The sequence below is a fragment of the Candoia aspera genome, chromosome 1 (genome assembly GCF_035149785.1).
Source record: "Candoia aspera isolate rCanAsp1 chromosome 1, rCanAsp1.hap2, whole genome shotgun sequence".
NCBI lineage: Eukaryota > Metazoa > Chordata > Lepidosauria > Squamata > Boidae > Candoia > Candoia aspera.
In genome coordinates this window covers 283,794,334-283,819,251 of record NC_086153.1, presented here as the reverse complement: position 1 = coordinate 283,819,251, position 24,918 = coordinate 283,794,334, and the positions used below count along the sequence as shown (strand labels likewise).

Sequence of the window (24,918 nt, the reverse complement as noted above, 5' to 3'; positions counted from 1 at the left end):
GAAGTTCCAAGGCACACAAATCATGCTATCTAATCAAATGGCCCATTTCCTTCAACCAAGAGAATGCATCTAAGCCTACATTTTTATTCACAGAAGAAACTACCTTCACACTAATCAGCTCAAGGGAAATTTCTGCACAAATATCTGCCTAATTTTGCAGTTTCTTCTCTAACTAGAGATCCTTCTATCATATTCTAAGATTTTCTTGAGCATCTCCAGGGCTGAAACGGAAGGTATTTCTCTCAGAAGGACTAGAAATCTTCCACAAATGGACACTGGATGCAGCCCTGAATTTCCCTATTGGTTCTGAGTTCCCAAGATGTAGATTGCTTTTAAAAGTAGAATTACTTCCAAGAATTAGAGACTGAACGTTTTACATCTTCATCAGTTTGTGTGTAAATTTACTTTTAATGTAGGCTTCCTTGGGCTTTGTATCATTTGGAAAGATGACAGATACTTATTTTAAATAAATCTAAATATTTGGTGCTGATAAATGTGTTGACGTTCATTTAGTACTAATCTTCACACTGCATGGTATTTGTCTAACATTTGAATTGGATCCCAATTTATACATCTGGAATGATATAAGTATAATGATTTTATTTTTCTCCTGCTTGCCAGTCCATAGGGTTCCCCAATTGCACCATCTGAGGCTCAAGGGACTTTTCCAAATGTAATATTGGGTTGAGGGGGAAGCAAGAGACACCTCCTTTGAGAAAATCAGGTGATTTCCCCTACCATTCCCAACTTCCTGTCAAGAACCTCTCTTTGCCCTTGGCTGAGCTCTTACAGGGAGAGAAACTACGTAGGCTGCTTGGGAGAGAAAGGGGTAGGAGAAGCAGCTTCCCTACACATCTCTGGAACCAATCCACTAGATGCTAACATTCCTTTGACAGGTTATTAAACAGTTAGTGTAGTTCCAGGAAGAGGCACTTCTGTGAGTATCAAGTGGACAGTTGTATTTTCAAAAAACTGTTAAGCTTTATAAAATGAAGGGTGACAGAGTAATTAGCTATTTCAATGATTTGTTTGAGCAACAGTATCTCTTTGCAGGGACTTTCAAAGGAGGAATTGCATGCAACAATTATCTGCTTATAAACAGGCTGCACTAAAAGTCTTGCCCTGTAGGCCCATCACAATATGTTTTATTAATTTTTTTTTCAGAGAAAATATTACTATATTCGGGAATGTTCAAAAATCCGGCGTCAAATGAGTAAGAAACCATTTAGAAGAAAATGGCAACCAATTCAAACATTTAATGTGATTTATGTAATAAATTGTTTATGGGGCCTGACTTTTGGTACACCCTGTCTATCATCCCTAGATCAGCCAGCTATTTTGCCTCTCTCAAGAGCTGTACAGATTATGTCTGCTTTCAGCAGAAGTAAATTGTATTGGAATGGATCATAATGTTTACATTTAATATATGAACGTTATGAAATTACGTGCATTTATATTAGGTAATGGGTTGATCCTTACTGTTCACAGCCACATTCTTTTCGGTATAACAAGTTAATTAAGTTATCCGTATTACCCACAGAGCGATCCCATGCACTACTGTACTGACCAGAAATTAATTCTGGTAGTCTCAGGAACAGTTTGAGGCATCAGTGGTCATCACTCCTTCAGGCAGAGCAAGCACAAAAGCATCTCCTGCTGAAGGCTAATTTAATTGTGCTTGGCTTGGAACAATTTCTTAAACTATTGTTGTTCCTTTTACTAGCAAAGTGATGTAAAGCTATCTTGGCAAACATAAAATTACTACATTGACAGAAAGATCTCCTAGTAAAGTAAACTTACGTTTTAATTAACTTCATACCAGTATTGACAAGAACAGATTTTTTTTTCAGTTTGACTGGACACATTTAAAAGTTAGATCCTGAAATAACCCTTGAAATCTTATTTTGCATTTAATCTCGGTACACTGCTCTTTTTACACTGGCAGCTTGGTTTGAATATGTCAGCTAGACCTCACAAAAGGAAATAGACACATGCTGTGAGAAGCTGGTAATTTTATTGGGTTTCTCTACCTCTAAAACTCTGTTATTGGGATGGAGTCATCACTGTCTGGTTTCTGAACTCCTTGCCTGTAGGGAAATTGGGGCAAACATTTTTATGTGGCCCTATGGTGTCTGCTCACAACTCAAAGAATTTATATACATAAGGATAATTAGTGTAGTGTTGCCCCCATTAGGACATAATAACCATCAGCATGGACAAAAACCAGATCAGAATCATGGATTCAAAAGCAGACATAAAAATACTTACCAGCTGTATTAGACAAGAAGGCAACATGAATGGAATACACTTTTACTCAGTGATTCCTCTGAGTCTACTAATAGAAGGGCATTTCAACTCAAACCTGTCACTATTTCCTTCCAAACAACATGAACAAAAAAATGGCTGCACAAGATTTAAAGCTTACTGTGAATTCATTCAAAAAGAAATAACATTTTAGGCTTCTGTAGTTTTAAAAGCTGTAAATAAATATCATTAAAGCGATGTGGTTGTCTACAACATGTTCCCCAAACAGATGTCTTAGTCTACAATTTACATCATCCCAGAGCCAGAATCAGGTCAGAAAAATTTTTGCTGAAACATTTGGGTATCAGCAGCTTCCATGAGTTAATATAGCCAATAAACTAATTGGTAATTCTAAGAAAAAGGGACGCGGTGGCACTGCAGGTTAAACCACTGAGCTGCTGAGCTTGCTGATCAGAAGGTCGGCGGTTCGAATCCGCGTGACGGGGTGAGCTCCCATTGCTAGTCCCAGCTCCTGCCAACCTAGCAGTTCGAAAACATGCAAATGTGAGTAGATAAATAGGCACCGCTTTGGCGGGCAGGTAACGGTGTTTCATTTAGTCATGCCAGCCACATGACCACGGAAGTGTCTATGGACAAACGCCGGCTCTTCAGCTTTGAAACAGAGATGAGCACCGCCCCCTGGAGTCAGACACGACTGGACTTAATGTCAAGGGAAACCTTTACCTTTACCTAATTCTAAGAAAACTATTATTAATCAACCCAGTTAAGCAGGAACCAGCGCCAGACAACAGAATGGCAATCAAAGAAGAAACAATCTCACCAATCAATACTTCCTCCCCAAAATCACACAAGGCTGATAGGATAAGCTCTCCTGTTAAATACTAAATTCTGAACGGGCAAAACATGTAAGAGATTCAGCTGATGACTTCAGATACATTAAATAACACAGTTCCACCAAAAGCTCCCTCTACTATTGTGTAAAAATACTCTAAGGCAGCAGTCTATTTTGGATTGTGGGCTTAGAAGCTTGGGAAAGTTCAACAGCTCTACAAAGTCACAAGCAAAGATTGGGGCATATTAACCTAAGCACTTCAGGACAGAGTCACCTAAAAAATCCCCACATGTTGCAAATTATCCAAGGCAAAGAAAATAATATTTAAAGGAAATTGTTTTCCCACGTCTGAGTTGTATTTCAGAGTTTGTCATATATAATGTGTAGAGTAATACAAACCTTTGTGTGTATCTCCCCTCCCAAATATATACAAGCTTACAAAGTATTTTAAACTAGTATACATTACTTTTTACAAATTGTTACCAAATTTAACAGATACTTTATAAATGATATGAATGCTACATATTACATGTATTTTTCAAGTATCTTGAAGGCTGTCTTCTTGCTCCAGCTGCTGACCAAGCATGCTCGTCTGCTGGCCGCACATGGCTTTCTTCCCAAGGTCATGCATGGCAGTTTCCTTGTGAGGCCTGGGGAAGATGGACTCACATGGCCAGCAACTGCCTCACACAGGGCCAGGGTGGGCATGCCTCATCAGCAGCAGGAGCAAGAAGATGGCAAAGGTCAGCTGGGGCGGTGGAGCACAGGGTGGCAGGGGGTTCGGAGTGCAGGGTGGCGAGGGTGGCTGTGGCTGGAACTGGGAAGGAGCAGCTGAGGCTTCCTGGGGCACCACAGCTCCATACCACACTGTGCTGCTGGGCCAGGCCAGGCTGGCTACAGCTTTGCACTGCACTGTGGCTCAGGGGCTTCTTGCAGCCCCAGAGCCATGGTGCGCCAAGAAGCCCCTGAGCTGCAGCGTGGCAAGCAGTCTCAAAGCCATGTGGTTCTGGGGCTGCTTGCTGCCCTGCAAGGCAAGGTGCAGGGTGGCCAAGAGGGCAGAGGTGGGGGAGAATAGGCAGTTGAGGGGAGTTGAGGGGAGGTAGTCCCTTACCTTGGAAGAACCGAGGCTCAGGGCTGGGAGGGACCAACCCCCAGAATGGTTTGGCTTGGGATGGGTCCTTAGCTAATGATCAATGGAATTCGGTTAATGATGGCAATGGGAACTGCTGGGATTGCCACTGCTAAGTGATGTGGTCATATGACGTCATGCTTTATGACTGCATCACTTAGCAACAGAAATTCCAGTCCCAATTACTGTGGTAACTCAAGGACTACTTGTAGTCAGGAATGGCTCTTCATCTTTCTGTAGTTTGATTTTCAACTTGTCTAAATTGGGTCCAGATTTTCAAGTTCCAGAAAGAGAATTATTGCAAAGAAGCTATTACCTGAGACCATCGCTCAACCATTTTGGCTAGAAATGATAAATTTCAATGGGCTTTTAACTGTTAAGAAGGAAAAGATCTAATAGTGTTTTTTTTTAAAAAAAACAGCGGCATATCCCTGCTTCAAGGCAGATGGTACCACCCCAGTTGAGAGAGACATTAATAATCAAATATAAAACCTCCATCAACAGCTCCATTCCAAGCAGTACCAGCCAACAGGAAGTTGGATCTTATAAGTAGTAGCCTGTAAGAGAACTCTGTGAGTCTGAGAAAGAAAAGGGAGTAGTTTAAAACATGTCAAACAAAGAACAGATGTCTTATCTCTTAAAAAAGGCGTTAGTCCTTCAGTTAAAGTGTAGGAGAAAAGTTCAAACAATTCACAGAGACCCACCTTAATGTATAACTAATAAGTGAGGGCTGAAGTTTTACTTACTCAGTTTCCAAGGTTTTGTGTTTTAACTGCATCCCCTCCCCACTTTTTTCCTGTGGCATTAACCATGATCAACGAGACTCTGTGTGAATATTACTTCCTTGGTCACGCATTGCTGTTTAGGGGCTGAACTTATAAAAGCACCCAGCAGAAACCGTCAGGGTGCACAGAATTTACTGATCCAATAAAACTTGAAAAAGCAGGTGTACTGGCACCTTCCCTATCACCAATAATGGAATCATTAATCAGACAGCAGATATGAGCAACTTTGTTTTATATATATATAAAAAACTTTATATATGAAACCTTTACAGTTTGCCACTGAAGGCTCAAGAAGGCTTTTCACAGATTTTTTGGGCTGCATCAATAGCCACACCACCTGGAACAGCTCCTTCAGGCAACTTTCAGTAGATATAATAGAGGCAGAAAAAAACACCTCTTCTTCCCCCTTAAAGCCAAATGTGCTTTTTAATGCTCTCTGAGCTGTGCTTAGGCACTTTATGATTTCTACCACTGGCACTCTAATATTTTGACCTGAAAATAGACGGCTGAATTATATTTGACAAAGAAAAAATTGTTTGCATCAACATGCATCTCTTAAAGTCATGTTCCAGAAACTGCTAAGTAGATGATCTCTAGGGAATTAAAGAATACATATTTAAATTCAGCATTAAAATCTATTTAATATTATTTGCATAGCAGTTAAGTTGGTTCAAAATTGTGTGAAAGATGCTCCTAACTGATTCCTCTGCCTACATCTCCAGTTAACGAACTTCAAGGACCAGGGTTATGATAAGTCTTCACTTGAGATCATGCAGTTTCTGGCAGAGATGCTAATTTTAAAATGAGTTGCCACTAATGAGGCTCCATATGAGGTAGCTTCTTATATTTTCAGAGATAATTGTGCCAATCATTCTGAAGGCAGATTAGAAATACAACCTCTTGTGTCTCACCATGAAATAGCTTCTTGAATTATTTGTATTATCATATAGCAAATTCTTAAGGTGACCAGACTAAATTCCACATTACATAAGTAGACTTCTACCTGTGCAACCTTTCCCACTGGTTACTTTAGAGAAAGTCCCAACCCTCTGGTGCAAATTTCCAAGCACATATGGAGATTGCAGTGAGAAGCTGTTCTGCCAGTGATTACTGTTTACCTTTGCAGGTACAGTAGTCAGAATTGGATATCATCCATCAGGTGTAGTAAGGGAGTGATAAGTAAAAACAGCATGGAATTCTCCCTTAAAATACTATTTTATTAGAATTTCTTTAACATAAGAAAAGCTGTTTAAAAAAAATCTGCATTTTAATTTGAACAGGGAATGTTTTAAACTTCCATTCTGAACAGGAACCGCTAATTTACAGAAAGGCTGTACCAAAAGATGCACTACAAATTAACAATAGCTAGAGTTATTGTTGGTGGCAACAAAATACATCCCAAAGAAAGAGAAAACCAAGAAGGCAAAATGGCTGTCTGCTGAGACACTAGAAGTAGCCCAAGAAAGAAGGAAAGCAAAAGGCAACAGTGATAGGGGGAGATATGCCCAATTACATGCAAAATTCCAGAGGTTAGCCAGAAGAGATAAGGAATTATTTTTAAACAAGCAATGCGCGGAAGTGGAAGAAGACAATAGAATAGGAAGGACAAAAGACCTCTTCCAGAAAATTAGAAACATTGGAGGTAAATTCCAGGCCAAAATGGGTATGATCAAAAACAGATGGCAAGGACCTAAAAGAAGAAGAAGAGATCAAGAAAAGCTGGCAAGAATATACAGAAGACCTGTATAGGAAGGATAACAATATCGGGGATAGCTTTGATGGTGTGGTCAGGGAGCTAGAGCCAGACATCCTGAAGAGTGAGGTTGAATGGGCCTTAAGAAGCATTGATAATAACAAGGCAGCAGGAGATGACGGCATCCCAGCTGAACTGTTCAAAACCTTGCAAGATGATGCTGTCAAGGTAATGCATGCTATATGCCAGCAAATTTGGAAAACACAAGAATGGCCATCAGATTGGAAAAAATCAACTTATATCCCCATAGCAAAAAAGGGAAACACTAAAGAATGTTCAAACTATCGAACAGTGGCACACATTTCACATGCCAGTAAGGTAATGCTCAAGATCTTGCAAGGTAGACTTCAGCAATTCATGGAGCGAGAATTGCCAGATGTACAAGCTGGGTTTAGAAAAGGCAGAAGAACTAGGGACCAAATTGCCAATATCCGCTGGATAATGGAAAAAGCCAGGGACTTTCAGAAAAACATCTATTTCTGTTTTATTGACTATTCTAAAGCCTTTGACTGTGTGGACCATAACAAATTGTGGCAAGTTCTTAGTGGTATGGGGATACCAAGTCATCTTGTCTGCCTCCTGAAGAATCTGTATAACGACCAAGTAGTAACGGTAAGAACAGGCCACGGAACAACGGACAGGTTTAAGATTGGGAAAGGAGTATGGCAGGGTTGTATACTCTCACCCTACCTATTCAACTTGTACGCAGAACACATCATGTGACATGCTGGGCTTGAGGAATCCAAGGCTGGAGTTAAAATTGCTCGAAGAATCATTAACGATCTCAGATATGCAGATGATACCACTTTGATGGCTGAAAGCGAAGAGGAACTGAGGAGCCTTATGATGAAGGTGAAAGAAGAAAGTGCAAAAGCTGGCTTGCAGCTAAACCTCAAAAAAAAACCAAGATTATGGCAACCAGCTTGATTGATGACTGGCAAATAGAGGGAGAAAACGTAGAGGCAGTGAAAGACTTTGTATTTCTAGGTGCGAAGATTACTGCAGATGCTGTCTGCAGTCAGAAAATCAGAAGGCGCTTAATCCTTGGAAGAAGAGCAATGACAAATCTCGATAAAATAGTTAAGAGCAGAGACATCACACTGACAACAAAGGTCCACATAGTTAAAGCAATGGTATTCCCTGTAGTAACATATGGCTGTGAGAGCTGGACCATAAGGAAGGCTGAGAGAAGGAAGATTGATGCTTTGGAACTGTGGTGTTGGAGGAAAATTCTGAGAGTGCCTTGGACTGCAAGAAGATCCAACCAGTCCATCCTCCAGGAAATAAAGCCAGACTGCTCACTTGAGGGAATGGTATTAAAGGCAAAACTGAAATACTTTGGCCACATAATGAGAAGACAGGACACCCTGGAGAAGATGCTGATGCGAGGGAGAGTGGAGGGCAAAAGGAAGAGGGGCCGACCAAGGGCAAGATGGATGGATGATATTCTAGAGGTGACGGACTCGTCCCTGGGGGAGCTGGGGTCTTGACGACCGACAGGAAGCTCTGGCGTGGGCTGGTCCATGAAGTCACGAAGAGTCGGAAGCGACTAAACGAATAAACAACAAGAGTTATTTCAAGAATGCAAAGACCTGGATGTGTTGTGTCAAGATGCAGGCAAGTGACCGTTCTCCCTCTGGGTGTATCCAGACAAAGAGTTCCTAACATTACTAATCAAATTATACTATGCAGCTATTTAATCCCCCACACACCACTTTTTGTGGTAAGAGAAAGAAAAACAATGGTATAAGTGATGGGAAAACATGAGATATTAGTGGAAGATCCTTTTGTAAAATGCCTCACTAGTGGCAAAGTAACTGCCTAATGAAAGCCTGACTTCAGCTTATTTAATATCTCTAGAGCAGTGTTTAAATTGGCAACTTTAAGACGTGTGGACTTCAACTCCGAGAATTCCCCAGCCAGCAAGTGATTCTTCATCAACGTACCTCAACAAATCTGTTAAAGTTTATATTATGGAGAAGAGTGGGGGAAAATCTCCATAACTTAATCTCAGCTGATCCACAACAGGAGTAATAATAAAAGTATCCTGGCAAATCTCTTGGAATGAACACTGTCCAAATACTGTTAAACAGCATTCTAAAATTTCATATAAATATCAGTTACTTTGAAACAAGAAGAATTACAAGGTGATTTCTTGTCAACAGGGAAATAATAGTAGTAAAGGAGAATCACTTTGTTTCCAGTCAACAAGAGTGCTGAGAAGACAGAGATCTGGGAATGAACAGGCTACAGAGGTATGATATGTTAACTTACATTACATATTTTATTTTATGAGGCATAATCCCTATGTTAACTTGGCCTAGAACAAGTTAACAAGTTATTTTTATATTTTTATGATTCAGAGGCCAAATCAAACTACAAAATTACTGGATACTCTTATTTAATATTATTTCCTGTTAGACAGGAGAGTCACTACTGATCTACCTTTTTCTATTAACAGCAAATGCCACTAAGAAACATCTGTGGCTGATTTTTGCACAAATATGGCAGTCTTCAATTTGTTGGCTGGTAATCAAATACAAACTTAAACATCTGTCTGCCAGATATATGGAGCAACATATACTGCTATTGCTCAACTACATAAAAATTGTGAAATGTGTCAGTTACTGGCTTATACTGTAGATGGCTGGAGGTAGAGAAGTCTCAGAACAGAAAAGATACACTACCCTTGAGAATTTCTTTTCCTTTTAGGTTTTTCATGGACCCTGGCACATGGGTTTGGCTTCCAGAGCAAACTTTAGTTATCTCTAAAGGTTAACTTCACCTAATCTAGCAATCACCTAGTCATTTATTTATTTTCTTATCACTAAGCCAAATGTGTTTTGAGAGCAGAATACATGTTGAAACACAAACTCTGCATAGAAAAGATCCAGTTTCAACCCCTGGAGACATTTCCAAGTAGAACCAAGAATTTTTGAAGTTCAGTTGCGTTTCAATGGGAAAAACAGTGGCAGAAGATAATAACTGTTATGATCTGAGTTTCTTCAAAGCATATTGGCTAGTCACCAGAAGGAAGGATACTAGACAAGATGTGCTGTTGGTGTAGACCAGCAGGGATCTTTTTATGGAAGGGAGAAAGTACATATAGAACGAATATTAATAACTGAAAAATGTAATAAAAGTTCAACAGAGATATAATGCATGATATAACATGTATACATGGATATACTGAATCAAATTATTAAAGGGAGAAAAACTCAAAAAAAAAAAAATTCATGCATACCATTCTCACTGAGATAAAAGCAACACTAACCTTGTTCTATGTCCTTCATCTCCAGATGTAAACTGGATATCAAAATTCCTACAGTCTGAGATCTCTTCCCATCCAACAATTTGATGATCTGGAAATAAAAATACATGATCATGTCTGAGTGATATAAAAATGAACTTATTTATAGCTTTCTATATTAATTGGTAATTAAATTCCAATTACCACAACTTTTTTTCAAGATTTTTTAAAAAATGGGATAGCCCATAATTTTTATTTTTATTGACATAATGTAAAATTAATTCTGCACCATTTAGAATAGATACAATCCTAATCTAACATGAATGATTTTCAAGATATTTTAATAATGCCACCTATTTATGCTAATTATCTAGAGAAATCAAAGGACTTTTAACTGACACTGGTAGACTATGTACTCAGTTCTTCCCCTGAAATTAGTAGAATTTAGATCTATCTAAGTTTGGCTGAAACATAGTTTTATTTTTAATGTTTACAGTAAAAGTACAGTACTCTGAGAATAAATGAATAACTGAGAATAAATTATGGATTGTTTGTCTTTTTTCTTAGTAAGAAAAGCTGCCATGGAGTAAATATTTTTAAATGGAAAGTTTTATCATACATGTTTCTGAAGTTATACATGTTATTCAATGAACTTGACAACAGATTAACATCTAATAGAGGTAATTATAGTCTAAAGTAGAGTGCAATTTGTATAGCACTTACTGACCTCTAGACTGGCCTTTCTAAAGGAAAATTCATAGGCTGTCATAAACCTCATTAGGCATGCCTAGTTTGAAGTACCACCATTGTGATACCTCTCCAAATTGTAGGTATGCTCCAGAGATATGGTCAGAATGAGCTCATATAGCCTCTCCCCATATATCCTATTTTAAACTGCAAATAATCATTAATGTTAACATAATTTTAAAATAAAAGAGGTTGATTTCAGAACAAAATGAGTGTTATATTTATAGCCCTTGAAGGGAAGAAATGCATATGGTCAGAATTATAAGCAATCAATTGTGGTAGTTCATACCATCTGAAACAGAGTGGAATCAAAGGGAAAAACAATCCAGATATCTTTATTTTATGGCTATTTGTCAACTGAAGCTCAGAATGAGTAGCCTGTTAGAACCAAAATATAGAATTCTTGCAATGCTAACTTGGTTGGGTAATAATGTGCAAACAAATAAATCAACTAAAAACAGAGGTTGTTAGCAGGGATAAGAATATCTTAGCTGGGCTGCAACTGCATAAATGCGGTTAGCAGGGATATAAGAGTATTAAAGGCACATAGTCTATATCTAAAAATCCCTTCTCATCTAAAAACAAACTTGTTACAAGTGTACAGAATGCAAGAATTGACCTACAATGAATTCCACAAAGATAATATCTTTTAAGTAATATATTAAGGAACAGGGAGTTTAGAAAATGATTGAATAAATACTGTTTTACAAATTCTGTGACATCTGGCAATGATCATACACTGTAAAAGTTGCTGAAAGTCACAAAAGAGTTACAGTGGTCAAGTTCTGGTACTGATGGCTAGAGGATATTATAAAACGATGCAGAATTCTCAAATAATATTTATAACCACCAGAGAATGGCAGTTTATATTCTTTATAATTACAAAATAAGCAACAAACCTGATGACAGATATACTTTTTGAAAATATAAAAATGTTCCTCATTCAAAATATTGACACTCACTGTAAATGAGAACATGTGTTACTAATTATATGAAGCCAGATAGAGACAGAAAACCCATTATCTTCTGTCGTTGATATGATAATTGTTGCACTAAAAAGCCAAAAATGATGGATGGAGCCTTATTTAGATCATGAAGATGAAACAAATTCCTTGAAATTTATCCCTTTTCTTTGTAAAAGGAAAATATAATGCCTCAGTTTGGTAATGTTAGCTTCCATAAGAGAAACTGGCATATGGCAAATAATAAACCTCAGTAATACTGAGTTATTTAAATTTCAAAAAATATTATCTAAGCTAAGTATTTGACAACTTTCACTCCACACTTCAGGTAATACTAACCACATACATAGTTTCTCACAGCAGAAAGTGAGTAACAGATATGCTTCCTTAAGACCCCACTAGAATACATCTAGAGAGCCAGTTTGGTGTAGTGGTTAAGGCACCAGGCTAGAAACCAGGAGACAGTGAGTTCTAGTCCTGCCTAAGACACAAAGCCAGCTGGGGGATCTTGGGCCAGTCCCTGTCTCTCAGCCTTAGGAAGGAGACAGTGGAAAACCACTTCCAAAATCATGCCAAGAAAACTACAGGGACATGTCCAGGCAATTGCCAGGAGTCAAGACTGACTCAAAGACACACACACAAATTGTGACTGTGTGTAGCTCTCCAATACATGAAGTACTTATAGCTACATGCTTTTCAGTTGCATCACTTCGCTTCTTCTTCTTCCTCTTCTTCACATATCAAACAATTTAGTACAAATTAAAACTACATGAACAAGTGGCCATGGGTAGGGAAATAGGATTGTTCTGAAATGTCAAATGAAAAGGCAAATAAAAATGTTTTTAGAATGCACCTCAGTTGAAATAAGATGGGGGCATGATTTATTTCTAGAGGGAGGGTACTTCACAGAATGGCTTCAGAACCGAAAGGCCACCTTTAGCCAAGTAATATCCACAGATCTATGTGTGAAAAGGCATTCAGTCATGTATTCTGGTCACAAGTTGTTTAGGGCCTTATAGATTAATATCAAAACCATAAATATGGCTTGGTCCCACTGTAGTTTATGACTTAGTGAATTGTCTGAATATTTTACAGTTACATTTTACAGTTAAGTAAACCATATGTGTGAACCCAGTTTTTATTGTAGGAAAGGTAGCATAATACCAACATATTGCAATAACTAAGATTTCTGTATAAAATATGGTCACTCTATCTAAAGTTGTTTTCTTTCAAAGTGAAAAATTCCACATTAAGTATCCAGAGAAGACTGTAAAATATGAAAGAGTGTGGATTTTTAAAATTAATCTGAATTCCTGTTGCTTGATTTGAATTAAAAGTAAGAGCTGGGTCATACACTTAGTTGAGGGCAATGCCAAAATAGCATGGCATGTGCACTGAAGATTTAATCTTAGATTACAATTATGTAAAATGAAAGGGTGTAGTATAACAGTCATGTTCTTTTTTTGATGGAGGTGCTCTTAGTACTATTTTTAAAGGACTAATTAGCAGCCTGAAACAAGCTTGAAAAAAATTAATCCCAGGTGCTGACATTCATAAAAATTCTTGGCAAATCAAAAACAGATTACTTTGGTCCAATGTTTATAACCCTCACCTGTAGATTTTTTTTACTTAAATGTTGTAATATTTATTCTATACTAAAATGAAAATAATTAAAAAATGCTCAATAAAAATAAAGTTCTTTGTTTAATACAGTAGTTGGAAAGTAAAAATACCTTTTTGGCTTTTGTTTTCTTTTCATAAGATTCTGCTAGTGCCTTTTTCTTTTCCTGAGATGTTTCTTTTGAGAATAAGTATTCAAATTCATTTGTATCACAAAGGTTGGGTTCTTTTAATGACTCCCAAAGAGTTGACATTGACTTATGGCTAAAATAGGGGAGAAAAAGAAAGAAACATTCATAAATTGTCACTTAAAAATTACAGATTTATGTTATGTCTTAGATAACATTTGATCTAACATTAGATCGCTTTTGAAAGGATTAGATCACTTTTGAAAGAAATATTTCATACTGAGAACTGTAAAATGCCCAACAGTTATCTCATTTTTTTGGTATTGCATAGATAACAAATATCTTTTAAAAGTATTTTCTTAGCAACAAGATTTTCATTTTTGGCTGGTGGACTGTGAAAGCAAGATCTTATTCAGACTGCATCTGAAATGTGAAACAGAGCTTCAGAAAAACTCAAAGCTTTGCATATCTTCTCAGTGATTTATATTGGAAAACTAACAATTGGCTATAATGTATGTGTATATCCATCCATCCATCCATCCATCCAAATGCAATATTCAGGCATAAAAACCCTTACTGAGTGGAAGATAGCAAAGTTAAGACAACAATACTGTTTGATGTTCTATTTAAAAGGGTCATCTCTAACTTTTTATTACTTCACAAAACTATATGAAATTCACATAATTATCCCTCTTCTTCTTCTAGCAACTGAACCTGCAAATATTTTGGATAGAGAAGTATAGGGATTTCTTGTTTTTGCAAAGGATAGTCTTTAAGGAAGATTGGTGATTTTGGGGACACATTGGTATGAAAATGGTGTACAGTGCTGCAGTTAAACAAGTATGAGTAATGAAAAACAGTCTGAGGCTTTATTTTTTTCTTCTCAGTTGACTCCAGTTGATATGGATTGTATTGATTGTAAACCGCCCAGAGTCCCCTTTTCGGGGGAGATGGGCGGTGATGGAAATTTGAAATATATATATATATATATATATATATATATATGTATATGTATATGTATATGTATATAAAAATAAAATATGATGTTAATTCTATAGCCCTCTCAAATGCACTATGATTATAAATAAAAGTTATTATACTTTTGGCACCTAAAGCTAAGTCACAGCACTGCATCTATTCCTCTGTCTCCTCTACATACTACTTTTCTTTTTAGGAAAGCTTTGAGTAGAAATGCAACTCTTCAAAATCTTTTATTATTATAGTTGGGTTCACGTATCATGCTAAGTTTAGTGTGATACATGAATTGAAGCAGTATAATTTGTACCAGACCACTATGTCTTGTTCAACAAATTGTGATTAAAACAAAGCATGCTTTAGCAACTTATCACTATGTTTGAAACCATTCAACATTTGTACCCTCTAAATCTCCAAGATAGCTCACTACTGCTGTCTACGAATACATACAAAATTAAGACCTTATCAGCGGAAGGTAGTACTATCTCACTGAATACTCTATATTGTCCACATTCCTTTTGTAATACTTGATTCACAAAAATTATTGCTGACTGCCTTCATTTAATATTTTCAGGAATCAGTGTGCATTGTGGTTAAGGCAATGGGCTAGGAACCAGGAGACTGTGAGTTCTAGTCCTGCCTTAGGCCTGAAAGCCGGCTGGGTGACCTTGGGCCAGTCTCTCTCTCTCAGCCCAGCTCACCTCACCTCACAGGGTTGTTGTTGTGGGGAAAATAGGAGGAGGAAGGAGTATTAGGTATGTTCCCTGCCTTGAGTTGTTTATAAAAATAATGAAGGCAGGGTAGAAAATAAATAAATAATCAATCAATCAATCATAGCTAGGGAAATTATTCAAGAGAGACTGCTTTTCTTTGAAGAAAAAAGTGTCTCTTCCTTGGCAGTAGCAACTGACATTTTTCCTCCAGCAGGTGTCACTCATACAACATTCTACTTCTACCTGTCATGTAACATAATTTCCAGTCTTCTTTCACCCATGACATGCTCAAACTATTGAAAAACATTCTATCAAATCAAGAAATCCATAATAAACAATATTCAATATGATAAAATGTCAGGGTTGAGCATGTGTTCTGCAATATAAGTAAATTAGCAAACCTTGGAATAAAATGTGGGTGATGAAAATATTCTAAATGTTATGGTTAAAATTGTCCTTCAATTCTACACAGATCGATGTTTGGGCTGCACTGATGACTCATGGATGAAATTTTAAGATTCTTAACGATCAGGTACAACTTGAAGGAAAATACATGTTCTTTCTCTATTCCTCATCATTCAGGCACAAAAAATCTGATTCATACATAATTATCTGATCTCGGGTTCATAATTTGGTTTGTAAGTGGAAATTAAATACCAATTTTCAATATGAATGCCATGGGAAACTGTGGTTTAACATAAGTGTCAGTGCAGGATATGTAAAGGAAAGAGGGAAGAGAAGAAATTAGGAGGTGTCATGAGTAAGGATGGCGAGCAGGGGGCTCCCACCCAGACTGTCAAGCGCATGCGTAGCACTGAGGAACTGTTCAGCCATTCAAAGAGACACAGATCGGGACCGCCTTAACCCTTGGGGTTTATATGGCTGGGTTTTTCCCACGCTTCCTCAGTTTGTTAGGATTCTTGTTAAGTACTACTAATAAATATTAGAGACCAAGTCATTGTCTCAGTGTGTTTCCTGGTAATCAGGACAGGAGGGATCCCATGGGCACATGCTGATGAACTGTGGTTAATCAGACCAAGATTCTATGTACAGAAATGGGCTAAAATTTGCTTGCTTCAGTATTTATCATTCGGGCAAAGAGAAACTTTAGAGAGAAATAAAGTTCTTCAGCCACAATCAGAAAAGTAAGTCTTAAAGACAACAGAAATGATTTCTTTCTTCTGATGTAAGAATTCTTAGACTGACTGAAGACGGCCTTCAAGAGTAAGTACAAACTTTATTTGTAAAGAGTAAATGCAAACTGTAAATATGAACTACATCTACCAGCAATGTATTTATGATGAAAACTGATGTCTGACCATCAGCGTAAGAAACTGTTCATCACAAATTATTTTATTAAAAATGAAAGCCTGACTTAATTGAAGGTAGAATGAAAAAAGGTAATTCGTTTTGAGCATGGAAGCCATGGAAAAATCAAGGAATGAATCAATTATTTAAATGAGTATTTAATTTTATTAGGGGTATCTTAGGAAAAGGATTTTTCTTTAATAGACAAGAAAGAGGGTTGAAATTCAGAAAGGCAAGTGTCTCTTTACTTGGCACAAAACTATCCATGAATAACAAACCAACTACCTCAGAATCGTTTAGCTGTACCTTGTTACTTATCTGATCTCTGTGGGTTCATAATCTAGGTTTTTTTATTGTATTAATTAAAAAGTATGAGAAGAATAGAAGAAAGAGAAGGAAAGGTAAAGGGGAAGCCAATGTGGCACATGGACTGATGAGCTATTACTGACAAACATATTTCTATGACAATAAGGTGAGTTGCCAAATAATTAAACTTGCAATCATATACATATCTACAGAATTGGAAGGTTTCTCCAGGCTCAACAGTATTTACTTCTAAGCAGTCATACACAAGCTGGTGCTATATCGCACGGATATTGCAACTCTGTGATACTGCAACTAAGACTAATTAGGAGGGAACTGGGAAAGAGCTTTATCATTCCATCATATCCATGATTTTTAAAAAAAAAATTAAGAAAGAAATGTAGGAATGAGAACCAAGGGCAAATAAGGAAGACATGGTTCAGCAACTTACTTTTAGGGATCTTCTGTAGATTGAGTCGTGGCAACTGGATTTGTTTCTTTTTGGTAGAAACATTTCAGATTGAAGAAGCTGCTTGGAAAAGCAGCAAAACGGTTCTACCAAAAAGAAAGAAATCCAGTTGCCATGACTCAACCTACAGACAATTCCACCTGGATGACTGAGAATCTTCATCAACATACTTTTAGGGATGTTAATTGCCATTGCAAAGGTGTCAGATTTCACAGAGAAGTTGGCTATAGTGTATAATCTTTCCTTTGCTATTAATGCTTTGCTCTTTTAACGTGCATTTAACACAGCAGCAAAAAAGTAAAAAATTTGGAGCAATATTGCTGCAAGCTGCAGGAACACAACTGTCCCACCCTTCCCTCTTTCGTCTGGGGCTCTTACAGGCAAACATATCACAGGTCATGCTAGGAATACTTCATGCCAAATGAGATTTTTGTGTTAGCCACAAGTACAGATCTGAACAAGAATGCTATGAAACATCATAGGACTTAATGAGGAAAAATAGTTCATAACACTGAAGCAGTCTAAACAAATTATTTTGCGTATCAAACTTCTCTTAAAGTAACCAATTTGGCTATTCCTCATAATTTTGCCTGTTGTTCTCTTTCTTTTTTAGTTAATTGCATACCCATATACACCTATATATGGGTGTATGCAATATACCCATACCTTCTATGTATAAACAAGAAGATATAACTATACCTGCTATCTGCTATTTGGATTCTGTTCCAGTAGAGTGGCTTCATGGGACAAGAGGGTTCAACTGCAGGTTTTCGAGGACCTTGACTTATTGAAGAAAAATTAGAGCCAAGTGGCAGTGGTGGTGGTGGTGGTAGAGGAGGAGAAGGTCCTGTTCCCATTGGAGGTGGCCCTGGTGGGAGAGGCAGAGATGGCCGATGAACACCAAAAGCTGCAGGAAGTGGTGGTGGTGGTGGTGGTGGTGGTGGATGGGCAGATCTCAAGCTTGGCAGCAACGGTGGTAGTGGTGGGATTGAATCAGAGAGTGAGAGAGGAAGAGGAGGTGGTGGAGGAGGAGGTGGCAATGTTTGATCCAACTTTGAAAAAACACTCCCTGAGGTCTGGCCAGAATTGGATATTTCCTTACGATCAGCTGAAGCCAAAACACTATTATTCAAATAGGGTATAGAAAGTTTCTTAGGAATTATTTGATTATTTTTGGGTGTCCAGGTTTCATCTTCATTTGGCTTTATAAAGGTTTCTCTATCTGTCTGGATGCATACATTTCTATATGTCTTTGGTGGGTTATTATCTTCAGTGGATACACAGACATCCTGTGCGTCTTCGCTTTGCTTGTATAACTTATTTTCCAGTTCATTTTTTAAATACAGAACGTCTTCCTCAAGCTTTGTTACTGATAAAGCGTGTTCTCCTCGAATATGAAAGACTTTGAGTTCAAACTCAGACTGTGAAGGAATATTGAAAAGTCAATGTATAACCATTGTGAACCTTTGCCTTATTTATTATACACAAAGTTTATGATGGCTTACAGTGGTCTTCCCAAGCTACTGTTCTCCAGGTGTGTCAGAATTAAATTTCTTACATTCTCTTGACAGCCAAAGAACACACTGGATAAGAGAGTGTGTCCAATGTATCTGGAAGGCAGCAGGCTTGGGGAAGCTAAACTGCACTAATAACAACTCTTTCTCTTGTGAGCTTATGATGAATGAGATGCCATGCTATGTTAGTTAAATTATTGTGCATTTCCAGTTCTGCCCTTTTTCTTGAGAACAACTGAGTGCCAGCTTTTTATGTTACTTAGTACTTCTATTCTGTCAATCCACTTACTGGTGGAAGGAACCACCCATTAACACAGCTACTACAGTAAGGTTGTTCAAAATTGAGCAATCCTGGTTATAGCAACTATGTAAAAGTTCAGAAGGAATCACTGGTCATAATCATACAGCCTTTGTACAGACAGAGTTCTCTTGGGAGCTGTTCTGTCTTTGAAGAATCTAGCGTACATTCACAACATCAGTAATGGTAATGTCCTAAATCTGACCCCACCATTTGTAAAGCAGCACCAAACTCAAGCTTGCTTGTTGGGAGTATGAAAAGCAGTAAGTGGGCAAACTAGTTTTGATAGGCAACTCCTTTGACTATCTTAAGGTGCTCGAGACCAGCATACACGCTCTGGAACAAACATTTTGGAAATATTTTGGGGATTAAAGCAGTGGTTAGTTAACATTTTCATGCTTCAAGCACCATACCTGATTTCACACAATATAGTGGATACCAAAAAAAATGAAAAGAAAAAGAAAAGTGTCCCCAACCTTAAAAGATCATGCCAAGATTTCAGCAATCACACAACTCAAATCTTTCAAGGTTTTAGGTTCTTCCCCAAGATGACATTGAGCATGTGTTCCAAAATCTCATGACATCTTGGCATTTATGTATTTGTTTTTAATTAATTTGGAGGGTTGACGGATGCCCATCAAAGAAGAACGTCCAGGCCAATTGTGTGTGTGTGTGTGTGTGTGAGTGTGAGTGTGATGAGGTCTAGGAAGTCTTTATTACTAGTGGGAAAAAATCCTTCCTTGCTTGAGTAATCCCAACATCTGCCCCATCCCTTCAACCTTGAAATGCTAACTATTTCCTCATTTAATCACAGTTATTATGATTACTGAAAAATAAAACATAGCACAAAACCAATTTGTAAATTCATGTCCTTTCTGTCTCTTTGATATGTGGGTTTAGATCTGGTACAGATCAGTTTTATTTATTCAAATATGGCAATGATTTCATATACTTTTAAACATTATCTATATGTGTTACTTAATTATATTAAAATTACTTGAAATTAGATTTATATTTTAAAACATTTATTAGCAACTAGAGCCCCTACACAAAAGCTTTGGGTGAAAGGGGCAACGTTAAGCATTTATAAATTTTCCTGCCTTTGTTTTTTCTTGTGCTGTTTTCTTAATGTTCACATCTGCAGTAGTCTCCAATTTCCATCTTCAATACTTTTAAAAAGAGTAAAGGAAAATAATCCACAACCAAGAGTATCAATAATTTAGGACAGTGTTTCTCAACCTTGGCAACTTGAAGATGCCGTCTGGGGAATTCTGGGAGTTGAAGTCCACACATCTTCAAGTTGCCAAAGTTAAGAAACACTGATTTAAGACATCAGTAGTACAGCCATCACATTATCACAGCCTTTTCCGACACTGTGTCCTCCAGACATATTGGGTTGACCACAAAGGTTGAAAACTGGAAGATGCTGTCACAAATATACGTAGAGGGGACCGGTTTGGAAAAGGATATTATGTATTCAAATATGGCTAATCAATAATAATTATGTTCTCTACCTCCCTTCCTAAAAAAAAAGTAGGATATAAATTCATAAAATATGATCCTCTTTCTGTTCTGCCCTGTCAGCCCTCAGTAGCAAATGAGAATTTTATAGATTTATAATATTAAAAGAATATATATTTTCCTTTTATAGTAATCAATACCTGTGTTTAATACTGAAAATGAGTTTAGGTTCTGAAATATGGGGCCTCTAGACAGTGAATCTAAGACGTATCTTAGGTTGTAGAGGTATGTCTTAAGGCAGTCTTTCTCAAACTTTTGACCCTGGAGGAACTCTTGAAATATTTTTCAGGCCTCGGGGAACCCCTGTACATTCAGGCTGAAATATAGGCCAGAAGTTACAAAATTATTGTATTTGTTTCATGGGTGGGCCTGTATATATGCATTAATAGTGTTCTTAAACTAAAAATAAAGAATGAAACTTACCTCTCTAATGTGAAGTTGCCCAAATTTGAAATAATTTAAAAATAAATCGTGATCTCCCAGGGAACCCCTAGTGACCTCTCATGGAACCCTAGGGTTCCATGGAACCCTGGTTGAGAAACCCTGTCTTAAGGAGTAGAGAGAGTCTGACTTATTGTCTGATTTTGTAAGTCATGCTGGAAGCCTTTTCAAGCTGGAGAGTCAGGTAAAAAAGTGTCTAAAGAAAGGAAGGACTACTTTTCCTTTAGTTGTAAGCTTTTTACATTACACAACAAAAGCATATTGGTAAAAAAAAAGATTACCTTTGAATAAAGAATACATTTGTTTTAAATTCTAGCAATTACAATCAGAGGCTTAGCAATCAAAGAATATTTGGATTAAAAAAACTGGATGCCAATTTGCTTAAAAATCAGAATTATTTTCTTCAGACACCTCTACTATCTTAATCTGTTCATATGCTAGATTAATCTTCCTTTCAGATTTATTCTCAGGGCTCTGAATACAATAATTTAAGACATGACACATATCAAAATCCCCAATTCACTCAAAAGGTTATGTTGTTAATGTGGTGCTTCTGGAATCCAAATGTGTTTGGAAAGGAACGGTCAACAGAAATGGCAACAAAAAATCAACTGCAAGTGTTAAATATCTAAATTATGTATATCAGGAGACAGAGAGACTTAAGGACAAAGTAAGAACTGTGCCTGGTTTCGGGCCTCATTTGGACTTTCTGAAAAGCTACACCTTTATGAGGAGAATGCTGGGGTTTTCAAGCTACACAAATTTAAATGTTCTTTCATGAGCAAATGTGATGAATTCTGCAGTGATAGCAGGTACTTGTGATGAAGAACACCTGTGACAATTTTAGGTAGGCAGAGTGAGTTTTATGCAAAGGGGTGGGGTGCTAAACACTGCCCTTTCTTCAGTGCAATGGATATGCCTGACTGAGATTAAGCATTTTCTATCAGTCTAGCTAATGCAGATTCCAAAATACAGTCACACCATGATTCAGAAGATATTTCTCAATTCCCAAGATTTCTTCATTCCCCAAGGCAATATTCACACATCATTCTAATCCATGGTTTCCTTAATCATGAGAAACCCAAAAATTTGTTGGGTTTTCATTGCATGATCAGCCATAAACCTTGATTTGAAAACATTCTAATCTGCCTTGGGATCAGACCTTAGCGAAATCCAAGGAAGATAGCTCTGAATTTTTTGATACTGTACTTTCTTTTGTAATGTGGGAACTGGATCACTGGAGGACTAGAGAGGCTTGTAAATATTTCTGGTCTCCCAGTGCCTCTTGTACCAAGGCAAAGGAAATTTTTAAACAGCGAGCCCTAGATATCAGTGCCCAAACACGGAGTTATTGGCAAAAAAATAGATCTTTAAATTGGTTGGCTAAGAACAAAACCATTTTCCAAATCGAAAAATACCTGTCAATGAGTTTGACACAATTCCTAAGAAGTGGCTATTCTAGAGCAAGATCTGACTTGTTGGATTCCATGGCCAAATAGGGGGCTTCCATCACTTGCCATTGTCATGACAGGATGTGTATATGCAGTGACCAGCCATTGAAGACATTACTCATGTTTTGATTGTCAACTGTATGACCCCTTTAGGCTTAGATATTTAAAACCCCTACTTGAAAGAACAGCCCACTGGGACCTGAATCACAGACTGTCCTATTTCCTCCTGGCCTCTAACATATAAACTGTTAGCAGAACTGCTGAATTTGTAGGCCAGGCAGTTCAGCTAAGAACCTGTTATATTGAATAGACTGGGGTATCGCCAAGTATTTATCTGAATGCTGATTCTTTGTATTTAGCTCATATGTATTTTATTATTGTATTTACTTTTACCTATTTTATCCTGGAAATAGACCTTGCATTTTACCTTTAAAACAGAAATACCACCAAGACTTCTGCAATGTTGAAATAGAGGATAATTTTGGGGCTTTTCTTCAGATACTCAATCATTCTTCATGGCGATTTTATATATGCCACTCCAATGCACAAGATACAGTTCCCTAACAGATTAAGCTTTTCACTGGGGAAACAAACAGTAATAATTAGAATGCTCAATTTTTCTTCAGTTATTCACTGAGATGCAGTTACAAAAACTTTGTATTCTCAGAAAACTGTAGCACCTTACTTTAACGAGCAAGCTTTTTATATCATGAATCTTACTGAATCCTGACATGTTTTGTGTTTAAAACGAAGAGAGAAAATACTAATGACCAGACAAGCTGCAGAAGGAAAAGGCTCAACAGCATGGTAAAGCAAGCGGCATCGTATGGATCTAATAAGAACATTGAGTATATGAGACGGATTGTCTCTGATCTTGGAGAATGTTTTTGGACATCTAGCCACTCTTTTATTGCTGTAGCTGATTAAAATGAAAGTCCTTACAATTAAAATGTTCTTTTTGATGCTTTTTTTTTTTGCCATGAACTATACACCTCCTAGACCAGTGAGACATAAATTCTTTGATCTTTTGTAGTCACATAAATTCAAGGCTATAAAACAGAACTGGATTTTATTAGTGTGGCTGATGCCAGACTTGTAGAGATGCTATATTTAAAGCAACCATGAGTCCACCTCCCACCACCACCTATTTTCATCCATATTTTTGTACATTAAACTATATTATGATTTTCTGTGACTCAGATTAACCAGCCGTATGAAAAAAATGGTACTTCAGCAAATGGCAGTGCAAAATATGATCATCTTATTTTAAGTCAATGTTTAGTTGATCAAACATATATGTGGAAAACAGCTCAGAGAACAAGGAAATCAAGCCATTTCATTGCAAAAGGGAAGTCAATTCTGAATGAAAGTTGTCCAGTTTGGTTTCAAATCAGGCCAATATTAAGTAAATGCAATTTAAATAAGACACATACATCTATTTTCTATTTCATTATCAACAGCGATATAAGATTCCTTGTATCTTGCCTTTTGGAGTCACTGCCTATCTCTTTTCTTGAACACCAAGAAGTTGTGTATAGATTTATCAGTACAAATCATGTCTGTAATGCAGAGACAGCTACTCCAGTTGCTGCAACTTCCATCCTCTTTCACTACTGATACAACAGGTATTTGATTTCAAGAACATCTGAATGACTACATGTTTCTCCTCCCTGGTAAAATGGAAGCACTGAATACAGGTAGTGCTCATTTAGTGCCTGACTTGTTTAGTGACTGTTTGCAGTTATGACAGTGATGAAAAAGGAACTTTGAGACCAGTTCTTGCATTTATGACCTTTGCAGGTCTGTAAAGCAAAGGAAAGCTGAAGTAAGATCGTAAGCAAGGTTGTGGTTTCACTTAGTGACTGCTTTGCTTAATGACCAAGTTGCTGGTTCCAACTGTAGTTGCTAAACAAGCACTACCTGTAAACAATATATTCATACTAGCCTTTACATATGAGTTTAGATATAAAGGTTTGCATCTCAGCATTATTAGCAAAAGGGAGTGACAAACCACAAGAGGATCAGGAAAGCACACTAATTTGAACATAATATATTTTCTCTATCCTCCACAAGTCTGTTAATCTTCCTATTGCTACATTGGGTTCTATTCTTAGAAGAATAGGCTTCCTGCCTGCTTCTGTAGGTAGAGTTCCAATGACTGAGCAAACTCAGTCAAAAGTACCCTCTCAGATACATATTGTACATATAAAAGGTTTGTAAATGTGCCATTGATCAAACATTTTTAGTCAGCTACATGTTTTGAGCCTTAAAATTAACTCTTCTGACAGTTCTGAATGGAGTTTCAAAGTATGTCTCAGGGTTTGTATTGGTCTGTTTTGTAAGAAATATAGAATGTTTTATTTGCTTTCCAATTAAGGGTCAGACAGCTTTCCAGAGAAAGGTCAAAGGGGAAGTGCTTGCCAATTCTCTGTGTAATCTGAAATCATACATATA

The 24,918-nt window shown here is 37.3% G+C and overlaps 1 protein-coding gene across 1 annotated transcript in view; it reads right to left on the bottom strand.

Annotated features, from left to right (window-relative positions):
• Positions 1 to 24,918, bottom strand: part of LOC134487879 (formin-like) — a 125,178-nt gene that overhangs the window by 55,009 nt on the left and 45,251 nt on the right. The window contains exons 4-6 of the mRNA XM_063289978.1: positions 17,939 to 18,660; positions 13,457 to 13,607; positions 10,039 to 10,126 (exon numbers count right to left, since the gene is read on the bottom strand). Of these exons, the coding sequence (XP_063146048.1) occupies positions 10,039 to 10,126; positions 13,457 to 13,607; positions 17,939 to 18,660 (961 nt within the window). The remainder of the gene's footprint in view (positions 1 to 10,038; positions 10,127 to 13,456; positions 13,608 to 17,938; positions 18,661 to 24,918) is intronic.